This window comes from Physeter macrocephalus, chromosome 4 (assembly GCF_002837175.3).
Source record: "Physeter macrocephalus isolate SW-GA chromosome 4, ASM283717v5, whole genome shotgun sequence".
Taxonomy (NCBI): domain Eukaryota; kingdom Metazoa; phylum Chordata; class Mammalia; order Artiodactyla; family Physeteridae; genus Physeter; species Physeter macrocephalus.
In genome coordinates this window covers 28,533,497-28,545,583 of record NC_041217.1, presented here as the reverse complement: position 1 = coordinate 28,545,583, position 12,087 = coordinate 28,533,497, and the positions used below count along the sequence as shown (strand labels likewise).

Below are 12,087 nucleotides of genomic sequence, written 5' to 3'. Positions count from 1 at the left end.
ACTGTCCTCAGTTCTTTTCATTCTTTTTTCTTTATTCTGCTCTGCAGTAGTTATTTCCACTATTTTATCTTCCAGGTCATTTATCCATTCTTCTGCCTCTGTTATTCTGCTATTGATCCCATCTAGAGTATTTTTAATTTCATTTATTGTGTTGCTCATCGTTGCTTGCTTCCTCTTTATTTCTTCTAGGTCCTTGTTAAATGTTTCTTGCATTTTGTCTATTCTATTTCTAACATTTTGGATCATCTTTACGATCATTATTCTGAATTCTTTTTCAGGTACACTGCCTATTTCCTCTTCATGTGTTAGGTCTGGTGGGTTTTTACCTTGCTCCTTCATCTGCTGTGTGTTTTTCTGTCTTTTCATTTTGCTTACTGTGTTTGGGGTCTCCTTTTTGCAGGCTGCAGGTTCGTAGTTCCCGTTGTTTTTGGTGTCTGTCCTCATTGGCTACGGTTGGTTCAGTGGGTTGAGTTGGTTTCCTGTTTGGGGGGACTAGTGCCTGTGTTCTGGTGGATGAGGCTGGATCTTGTCTTTCTGGTGGGCAGGTCCACATCTGGTGGTGTGTTTTGGGATGTCGGTAGCTTATTATGATTTTAGGCAGCCTCTCTGCTAATGGATGGGGCTGTAGTCCTGTCTTGCTATTTGTTGGGCATAGGGTGTCCAGCACTGTAGGTTGCTGGTCGTTGAGTGAAGCTGGGTCTTGGTGTTGAGATGGAGATCTCGGGGAGATTTTCGCCGTTTGATATTACGTGGAGCTGGGAGGTCTCTTGTGGACCAGTATCCTGAAGTTGGTTCTCCCATCTCAGAGACACAGCCCTGATGCCTGGCTGGGGCACCAAGAGCCTTTAATCCACACGGCTCAGAATAAAAGGGAGAAAAAATAGAAAAGAAAGGAAGGAAGGAAGGAAGGAAGCAAGGAAGAAAGGAAGGAAGGAAGGAAGAAATGGAAGAAATGAAGGAAGGGAGGAAGCAAGAAAGGAAGGAAAGAGGGGAGGGAGGAAGAAAGGGAGGGAGGGAGGAAGGGAGGAAGGAAGACAGGAAGAAAGGAAGGAAGGAAGAAGAAAAATAAAGTAGGATAAAATAAAGTTATTAAAATAAAAAATAATTATTAAGAAGAAAAATTTTATTTTAAAAAAACGGTTCAGTCAGAACCCTTGGACAAACGGTGAAAGCAAAGCTATACAGACAAAATCTCACACAGAAGCACACACATACACACTCACAAAAAGAGAAAAAGGGGAAAATAATAATATATCTTGCTCCCAAAGTCCACCTCCTCAACTTGGGATGATCCGCTATCTATTCAGGTATTCCACAGATGCAGGGCACTTCAAGCTGATTGTGGAGCTTTAATCCACTGCTTCTGAGGCTGCTGGGAGAGACCTCCCCCTCTCCTCTTTGTTCGCACAGCTCCTGGTGTTCAGCTTTGGATTTGGCCCCTCCTCTGCGCGTAGGTCGTCCGAGGGCACCTGCTCTTCGCTCAGCCAGGACAGGGTTAAAGGAGCAGCTGATTCGGGGGCTCTGGCTCACTCAGGCCGGGGGGAGGGAGGGGCACGGAAGCGGGGCGAGCCCGTGGCGGCAGAGGCCAGCGTGACGTTGCACCAGCCCGAGGCACGCTGCGCGTTCTCCCGGGGACGCTGTCCCTGGATCACGGGACCCTGGCAGTGGCGGGCTGCACAGGCTCCCGGGAGGGGAGGTGTGGAGAGTGACCTGTGCTCGCACACAGGCTTCTTGGAGGCGGCAGCAGCAGCCCTAGCATCCCACGCCCGTCTCTGGTGTCCACGTCGACAGCCACAGCTCACGCCCGTTTCTGGAGCTCCTTTACGTTGCGCGCTTAATCCCCTCTCCTCTCGCACCAGGAAACAGAGGCAAGAAAAAGTCTCTTGTCTCTTCGGCAGCTCCGCGCCCGTCTCTGGAGCTCCTTTAAGCGGCGCGCTTAATCCCCTCTCCTCGCACCCCAGGAAGCAAAGAGGGAAGAAAAGGTCTCTTGCCTCTTCGGCAGTTCCAGACTTCTCCCGGACTCCCTCCCGGCTAGCCGTGGTGCACTAACCCCTTCAGTCTGTGTTCACGCCGTCAACCCCAGTCCTCTCCCGGCTTCCGACTAAAGCCCGAGCCTCAGCTCCCAGCCCCCGCCCGTCCCGGCGCGTGAGCAGACAAGCCTCTCAGGCTGGTGAGTGCTGGTCGGCACCGGTCCTCTGCGGGAGTCTCACCGCTTTGCCCTCCACATCCCTGTTAACTGCGCTCTCCTCCGCGGCTTCGCAGCTCCCCCCGTCCGCCACCCGCAGTCTCCACCCGCGAAGGGGCTTCTAGTGTGTGGAAACCTTTCCTCCTTCACAGCTCCTTCCCACTGGTTCAGGTCCCGTCCCTATTCCTTTGTCTCTGTTTATTCTTTTTTGTTTTGCCCTACCCAGGTACGTGGGGTGTTTCTTGCCTTTTGGGAGGTCTGAGGTCTTCTGCCAGCGTTCAGTGGGTGTTCTATAGGAGCAGTTCCACGTGTAGATGTATTTCTGATGTATTTGTGGGGAGGAAGGTGATCTCCGCGTCTAACTCTTCCGCCATCTTCTCTCCGCCCTCTCAGATTGCAATTTAATATCCTCTATAATCTGACCCAACCTACTTTTCCAGATTTATTTCCCAGCATTTTCCCTGACACAACTTCTCTCTCTCTCTCTCTCTCTCTCTCTTTTTACATTCAATAAAATGTATTAAATGTCTATCCTAGACTGGGTACTATATACGTTTCTTGATAGTGGAGTCATTTTTTTTCCTTTTTTTCCTCCAGTTTTATTGAGATATAATCAACATAACATTGTATAAGTTTTAGATATACAACATAATGATTAGCTATACGTATATATTGTAAAATGATCACCAAAAAAAATTAACATCCATCACCTCACAGTTACAGATTTTTTTCCCATTTTTATGAGACCTTTTACGTTCTGCTTTCTTAGTCACTTTCCAATAAACAGTACAGTATCATTAACTATAATCACCCTGCTATACATTATATCCCCAGAACATATTTATCTTATAACTGCAAGTCTGTACCCTTTGACCATATCCACCCAGTTCTCCCACCCTTCCAGTCTCCATCTCTGGCAGCCACAAATCCGATCTCCATTTCTGTGAGTTTGGTTTTTTTAGATTCCACTGATAAGTTAGATCATACAGTATTTGTCTTTCTCTCTCTGATTTATTTCACTTAGCATACTGCCTTCAGGGTCCATCCATGTTGTCTGAAATGGCAGGATTGCCTTCTGTTTTATGGATGAATGGTATTCCACTGGGTGTATATATATATATATATATATATATACACATCACATATTCTTTATTCATTCATCCATCTGTGGACACTTAGATTGTGTCCATGTCTTGGCTATTGTAGATAATGATGCAATGAACTACTCTTTTTTTTACCTGAAATCACTAAAACTATCATTTAAGTAAGATCTTCTCACCCTTTTCTTTTTAATGTGCCTTGGTAAACTTAAATCAAGCTCATAGCAGTCATTTTGCATGTTTCCCCATCTCTTAAAACGTGGATAGGGACTTCCCTGGTGGCGCAGTGGCTAAGACTCCACGCTCCCAATGCAGTGGGCCCAGGTTTGATCCCTTGTCCAGGAACTAGATCCCACATACATGATGCAACTAAGAGTTCGCATGCCACAACTAAGGAGCCAGTGAGCCGCAACTAAGGAGCCTACCTGCTGCAGCTAAGGAGCCTAAGTGCCACAACTAAGAAGCTGGTGAGCCACAACTAAGGAGCCCACCTGCCACAACTAAGACCCAATGCAACCAAATAAATAAATAAATATAAAATGTGAATATTAGAACTTACTTCACAAGCTTGTTATAAGAATAGGAAAATATATGTAAAGACCATGACACATAGTAAATGCTAACTTTTTACATTTATGAAGCACATGTAGGGAGAAGATGGTTAATACTTCCCGTAAATAGGGGTTTTTCTACTCCATATTGGCTAGGCTTGTGTCACCATCTCCCACTGTGTAGTGAATGTCTCTTATGACTCAAGTCCAATAGGAATAGAAAGCCTGTGAGAAGGGCCCTCTTGGTCTCAATTCCTCTTGGTCATTTGCTTACACATACAAAGTTGTTCTTTTTCATTCACAATGATGCTGTTGTGCAGTATTGGAAAAGCACTGATCCAGGAAAGTTGTTTTCATATTTTGGTGCATTAGGGTAAACTTCAGCAGGAGGAGTTCCAACTACCCATCTTCCCTTCAAGTAGAGTAACTGCACTCTTACTTATATTGTATATTGGGTTTCTCTGTTAAGATTTTGTTTCAAAAAAGTATTCCATTGTAGAAAGAAAGAAAAAAAAATCCTACCAAAGCCCAAATAAAGAACATACATGTATATTTTATTTGAACATGGATTATAGAAAAGTTTTTTACAAACTATTAATGGAAATCTGTTGGACACATTTTCTTGTGGTAAATTTTCTTCAGAGGCATTTTAGTGAGAAAGTAGAAATAAGAATTACTTATGAAAGTACTAAGATTTTGAAAGAATTGTTTTTGTTATTTATAAAATTATATTCTTTATTATTATTATACTACTTTTATTCTTTATTACAATTTAAAAACTCATTTTTCCTCCAATTTCTCCCAAGGGATAATGGGATTACAATGGGCAAAACACCTTGGAAATGCAGTCCAGGTTACAATTAATGATTTGAATGAAAACTCTGTGACGTTGATTCAGGAGAACTGCCATTTAAACAAATTGAAAGTGGTGGTGGACAGTAAGGAAAAGGAAGAGGGTGATGATATTCCTGAAGAAGGAGAGGAAAACTTTGGTAATATTAAGGTGACCAAAATGGATGCCAATGTACTGATGCATTTGAGATCTTTTGATTTCATGTAAGTGAAAAAAATTGTGTCACTTTCTAAATTGACTTGGATTTGGCGGGAGGCGGGGTAGGGAGGGGGCCGTTAAAAATTAACATAGTTTGCCACTGTTTATTTAAATTAATACACTTTTTTGGCATTGGCCTAAGGAATGCAGTAAGAACATTTTCTAGCATTTGAAATAAAATGCCTGGGCATGACAATTTCCTCTAAGCCTGATTTATTTTTACATGTCTAACATATCATATGATCATTTTATTGCTTACTTTAAAAACATAATTATGTATTTAAAATAGATTTATGAAGTCCTTTAGAATCCATGGAATGTAGTCATTAGAAATAATGACAATGGTATTATTTTGGATACTAGTATGATTTTAAATATGTCTATATTCTTTCTGATTTTAGACACCTAGATCCTTTTGGAACATCTGTGAACTATCTTGATTCTGCATTCAGAAATATAAGAAACCTTGGCATAGTGTCAGTGACTTCTACAGATATCAGTTCTTTATATGCCAAGGCACAACATGTTGCCCGGCGTCACTACGGCTGTAACATTGTCCGAACTGAATATTACAAGGAGCTAGCAGCCAGAATTGTTGTAGCTGCAGTGGCAAGGTACCAAATAGCCAACAGTGTACCTTGTCTGGGTATATGATAAAAAGAAATAATATTACAAGAAGTGTTTCATTCTTCAAAATATGCACGAAATACAAATTCCATATTCCATATATGTAATCTTGATTTGTTTGGTAATCTTATGTTATCTGTTAGAATTTGATTTAAAAGCTTGTGCCTAAAATAGTTTACTCTTCAATTTAAAATGTTATTAAAATAATTAAAGTAGTAAGAAAGAAAATATTGAAAGTTAATTTCAAATCAGTTTATTTCAACAGTGTAGGGGACAGCACCATGAAAAGGGAAAGTAACGACTGTTTTTAGATTTAGAAACAAGCATTTTTTAATGTCCATTTCATCTTTTATTTATGTAGTTTAAAAAAATGGCTTATAAACTTGACTCAAATCAATACATACAAAGTTTAAGTTAGTTTAGAACTGTAGAGGGAAAACTAAGTACATAAATGGTGTATCAAGTAGAATTTAATCCAAAAGTATATAAAAGTAATAATGGCAAGGACTTTGCTTATTTATTTTTCACTGACTGTTCACTTCCTGCATGTAGTTAGTACTCAGTAAACATATATTGTTTAGAGGAAGCTTTTATAGAAAAAAGTAGATAAAAAGAAAGATAGATGGTTGTGATGACAAGAAACAAAGTGACACTGAAAACCAGAGAATGATGAGAAGATTTCATAAGGGAAAATGTGTAGTTACTAAAATCCTGCCAAGCATCCTATATATCCTGTTTCAATTTGTGTAGAAGTTATAGTAATGATCTTTTAAAATCACTGCTACTAAGAATTGAATTTTCCTTATTTTCCCATAACCCATCCATAGTTTACTGTCCAAGTTAGTATTGTCAGTATAATGCCAAACAAAGGAAAATGATAAGCTCCCAAAATAACTTTAAAAAATTTTTCCAGAGCTGCAGCCCGATGTAACAAAGGCATAGAAGTACTGTTTGCAGTGGCTCTGGAACATTTTGTATTGGTTGTTGTGAGAGTTTTGAGGGGGCCTACTTCCGCAGATGAAACAGCCAAGAAGATTCAGTACCTAATCCATTGTCAGTGGTGTGAAGAGAGAATTTTTCAGAAGGATGGTAATATGGTAGAAGGTAAATTCAAGTTCTTTTGACTGTATATTCTGTTTAATTTATGTATAAGCCTCCAATGAATAAGCCTTTATCACATCCCTAATTATACATATTGTTGTCCTTTGATTTTAAAGATTACAGTGCTAACTTTATTTCCTATACTGGATTTCCTTTCATCAACAGACAAGACATTCGTGTGAGTTCATTAAAATCATTTACTCATCATAATTTATGCTCTCTAGCCCTGCCCTCTGTTGAAACATCTAGAAATAACTTAGTTTCCACTGTCACTAATTTTAGGAACATTAAGTCAGATTACCTCTTTGTCTAGGATGTTTCAAATCATTAATTCTATAAAAATTTTCATGTTTCTGACTGAATATAAAAGCCATCAGTTATAAAATTCATTCAGTAAACACTTATTGAGCCTCTACTATATGCCAGGCCTGGGGAATCAAGGAAAAAGATGTGGCTTGTGCCCTCATCAAGCTGTTTCTATTTTGCTTTTCTGGGACATAGAGTTGCCCATTGTTTTGTTAGGTTCTTGGCATTTTTTAAATATGGATTTTTAAGAACTCCTTAATATACCAGAGTTTAACCCTTGTGATATGATACGATAGTTGCAGATATTTTTTCTCATTTTGTCACTTGTGTTAGCATCTTTTTTTTTTTTACCTTTTCATGCAGAAGTTTTTCATTGTTGCTGTTGTGAAGTTAATCAAACTTTTAATGTACTCGATTTTGTCTGTAGTTGAAAAGAGCTTTCCTATCCTATATTATTCAAGGAAGGTTATGTTTCATTGAATAGTTCACCTCTTCACTGATTTGAGACTACCATATTTATCTTATACTAAAATCCCACATGTATTTGAGTTTGTTTCTGGATTTTCTATTCTTTTCCAGTGGTTGGATGTTCATACACCTCTATCCCACTGTTTTGATTACAGAAGACTTTTAGTGTTGTTTAATATCTCTTAAGACAATCCCTTCTCATAGCTCTATTTTCAGTGTTCTGACATTGGATCCTTTTTTTTTGGCTTAACAAAAAATAAACAAACCAGTTGGTGGTTTATCTTGATCACATTAAGGAGGACAGAGATATTGCTACGGTTTTGAAGCTTCCTAAGAACCCAGTATGCTTTTCTTTTGTCCAAGAGTTAATACTTTTGCTACAGTGTTAATTGATAGTAGGAATGGAGGGCATCCTGTCATGTTCCTTGTTTTAGTTCCCTCTGGTGCTTTCTGATTCATACTGGAATCTGAGATACTATCATTTATCATGTTGAGAAATGTTCACTTACAATTTTCATTTCATATCATGTTCATTTACAATTTTACTGTTTTATCACGATGTTGAATTTTGTCACGTTTTTTCAGCATCTGTGGAGGTGATTATATGGTATTTCTCCTTAGATCTATTACTTTGATTAATTTTAATAAAATTTCCCAATATCAAATCATTCTGACCTTCTAGAATAAACTACTGTCAGGAAGTATTCTTTTATTATGGATTCTGTTTACTGATTTTTTAACGGAATTCTGTTTCAATATCATAAGATAATATATAGTTTTCCTTTTTAGAATAATTTTGGTTGGGCTTTAGAATTAGTTTAAATTCCCTTCAAAAAGAATTTGGAACTTCTACATTTTTTTCAATGCTTGGGAACAGTTTAGCTAGCATCAGAATTATTTGTTCACTAAAGGGTTAATAGTATTCACTCACCTTTTCTAATTTATTTGCATAGAGTTGAGCCAAGTGATGTCTAATGATTCTTGCTAATTTCTTTGGTTTCTATGGTTATATTCTCCTTATTTTTTAAAGTTTTAGTATTTGTCCTTTCTGCCCTTTTCTCTTAACTGTATTAGATACTGATTTATCTAGTCTGTTATTTTCTTAATGTTTACTTTTGTAGTAACAAATATGTGTATGTTTCTGTAATTTGGATTTATCAGTTTTAAGTAATATACTTTGGCTTTTTGGTGACATAAATGAGGTGATAGCCTGCCATTTTCCATTTTCCCTTCCTAATTTTTGTCCATTATACCACTTTTATGTTATATGTAACATTTATATTCTATTTTGCCAGTATAATCCACACATTAAATATATTCAGTGCTCATCATCAGTGTTCTTGCCATAATTTCTTGAATTATGTGTTGGTTGGCTAAATTTAACTTGCTGAGTTTAGTCAAGAGGGTTCATGGGGAAAATACTCCTTGATTTCTTGCATGTTTAAAGCTCCCTGTTTATAGCTTTATACTTAAAAAGTTTAAAGAGTTTGAGTGCCTTGTCGAAATTCTTTTATTGTCTTCTATTACTGAATATTATTGTAACTTTTCCTTCTTTTATATGACATAATTATTTTGCCTGGCTGACCAAAGGAATATTTATTTTTGAAATACTATGTTGTAACCTATTTTTAGGATCAGTTTTCCTAATCATGGCATCCCCTTTCATCATGTAGCTTCAAATATCCTTTCAAGAAAGCTTTCTTAAATATTTTTTAATTCTAATATTTGTCTTACCTTGTACTATTATGTGTGTGCTCTCTTCAACCTGTCTTCTTTAACTATCATTTTATCTAAAAAATTCGTATATATATTTAATTGTTGTATCATCTTTGGCTCTTTTGTCATTATGAGATGTCTGTCTTTATCCCCGATATTTCTTATCTGAAACCTTATAGTCTGATATTAATATAAATACCACTCTCATAGTTACTATTTGCATAATGTATTATTTTATCCTTTTAGTTTCAATCTGTAAGTGTCTTATTAGATCTTGCTTTTTTATCTAATCTGATTGTTTCTGCCTTTTGATGAGAGTGTTTAGACCATTCATATTGAATGTAGTTATTAAAATGTTTGGCTTTTCAGCACTTTTACTCTTTGTTTTATATGTATCTCGTCTTCTGTGTTCCTCCTTTGCTGCCTTCGTAGTGTTAAATATTTTTTTACTGTGTCATTTTAATTAATTCCTCTGTTGGTTTCTTAGATATGTTTTTTCCAGTTATCTTCTTAATGGTTTCTCCAGGGATTATAATATATACCTTTAACTTATCTTGATCTACCTCAGGTTAATACTGACTTAAGACTGGCAAAATGTGGCAACTTTGCTCTAATATAATTCTATTTTTCTCTCACCTCCTGTGCTATTTTTGTCGTATGTTAATTACATCTACAGACCCAATCCAATAATATAGTATTATTTTTTAAATCTTATGAGTTTATAAGAAAATTAAGAAAAGAGATACACATACATATCTTTCATAGTTACCCACATAATTACCTTTCCAGTGCTCTTTATTCCTTCCTTTGGATTCAAATTACTCTGTAAAATTTCCTTTCAACCTGAAGAACCCCCTTTAGTATTTCTTACAGGGTGAGTCTGCTACAACAAATTCTCCTAGTTTTTGTTTACCTGGGAATGTCTTTATTTCACCTTTTTTGAAGGATAGTTTTGCTGGATGTAGAATTATTGGTTGATAGTTTTTTTTTTCCCCTCTCAGCACTTCAAGTATGTCATTCCAGTGCCTTCTGGCCTCTATTATTTCTGATTAAGAGTCAGCCATTAATTGTATTTTTTTGTATTTATTTATTTATTTATTTATGGCTGCATTGGGTCTTCGTTGCTGTGCACGGGCTTTCTCTAGTGGCAGTGAGTGGGGGCTACTCTTCATTGTGGTGCGCGGGCTTCTCATTGCGGTGGCTTCTCTTGTTGCGGAGCATGGGCCCTAGACACGCGGACTTCAGTAGTTGTGACTCGTGCGCTCTAGAGCACAGGCTCAGTAGTTGTGGTGCACAGGCTTAGTTGTTCTGCGGCATGTGGGATCTTCCCAGACCAGGGCTCAAACCCATGTCCCCTGCTTTGGCAGGCCGATTCTTAACCACTGCGCCACCAGGGAAGTCCCCATTAATTGTATTGTTGTTCCCTCATACTTGATAAGTTATTTTTCTCTTACTGCTTTCAAGATTCTCTGTGTAGTTTTCAGCAGTTTGATTATGATGTGTCTGAGTGAGTCTCTATGTGTTTATCCTACTTGGAATTCAGAGCTTCTTAGGTCCCTAGATAATTGTTTTTTATCAAATTTGGGCACTATCTTGCTTCTCCAACCTAAACCTTTATCACTTCAAACTGAAGACAAATATCTTCTGTAATTACTAATCATGGGTTAGAGGAGTTATATAATCATAAGCTGCTTCAAGTACAGTTTTCTAACCAATCCCTTTAACAGTTGTCCTAGAGCTACTCTAGTGTCATTCATCCTTGCTTTTTAGGTTCATATAGCCCCTAGGCTATTTCTGCCTTTAATAGCTATTCTCCCCAGTGTGGTTTTCTTCCAGTAGTATGATCTCACAGCTTGTAGGCTTTCAGAAAGCACTGAATGATTTGGGATGTGTGATGACTCATCTTATTTTCCAGCACTATTTAGGAATTTTTCATAAAAATATATTTTCTATCATTTCTAGAGATTTGGAATAAGAAGAGAAGACAGGTTTAAGGTTTAAATGCTCAGTCCACCATCCTAATCTTGGTTTCAATGCAACAAAATCAGAGTTACAGAATCCACTCTGGCTTTTTAAGATATAGACTTCATAAATATCTCTGATGAAACTCTGGAAAGTTTTGGTCCTCCTGGATAATTGGTTTAGTGCCCTATGGTTTCTTTTCTATTTTTTCCTAATTCAGTTTTCCTTTATTTAAGAAATAACAGACCTCTTCAGTGTTTAAAAGGGTATCAGTAATGTGTTTCCCTCAATAAAAAAGAATCTCAGTGTTTTTTACCTCATACCCCAGTGTGACTGTGTTCCTGCCCTTAAAATTATGAATCAGTTCTTTCTTACATGGAGTTTATTATCCTTTCATATCTCACCATGTGTGTTTTACAGTATCAACAAGTAACTAAAATCAAATACACTCTGTTCAGGTTTGATCCTGAATCCATAAAAACCTAACATCTTTCCCTCTCCATCAGAAGTGCTTCATGTTGCTGTATAATTTTGGACTGTTACTACAGTGGGGTTTTTTCTTTTTTTTTTAATATTTTTTTAATTGACATGTAGTTGATTTACAGTGTTATGTTTATTTTTGCTGTACAGCAAAGTGACTCAGTTATACACATATATACATTCTTTTTTATATTCTTTTCCATTATGGTTTATCCCAGGAGATTGGATATAGTTCCCTGTGCTATACAGTAGGACCTTGTTGTTTATCCATTCTAAACGTAATAGTTTGCAACTACTTACGCCATACTCCCAATCCATCCCTTCCCTTTCCCCTAATTAAACATTTTAAAGGATTTTTTACTTAATAAATTGCTATAAAGCAATATGATTTGTTGTCTGCATTTCGTTTGTAATCATACAGGACTTGCGGAGTGTAAATGATTACATCTTTCAAAAAAGTCAGGTCACTTAGAATTTTTTATGTTTATCAATTTGTAATACATAATTTAAAAAGTCATATAGTTCCATAAGTCTTATTAA

At 37.2% G+C, this 12,087-nt stretch overlaps 1 protein-coding gene across 2 annotated transcripts in view; it reads left to right on the top strand.

The window, feature by feature from the left end:
• TRMT1L (tRNA methyltransferase 1 like) overlaps nucleotides 1-12,087 on the top strand; it is a 44,961-nt gene that overhangs the window by 18,547 nt on the left and 14,327 nt on the right. For both annotated transcript variants that reach the window (XM_024133793.3, XM_028488446.2), the window contains exons 8-10: nucleotides 4,643-4,892; nucleotides 5,289-5,501; nucleotides 6,428-6,618. In XM_024133793.3, coding sequence (XP_023989561.1) covers nucleotides 4,643-4,892; nucleotides 5,289-5,501; nucleotides 6,428-6,618 — 654 coding nt within the window. The remainder of the gene's footprint in view (nucleotides 1-4,642; nucleotides 4,893-5,288; nucleotides 5,502-6,427; nucleotides 6,619-12,087) is intronic.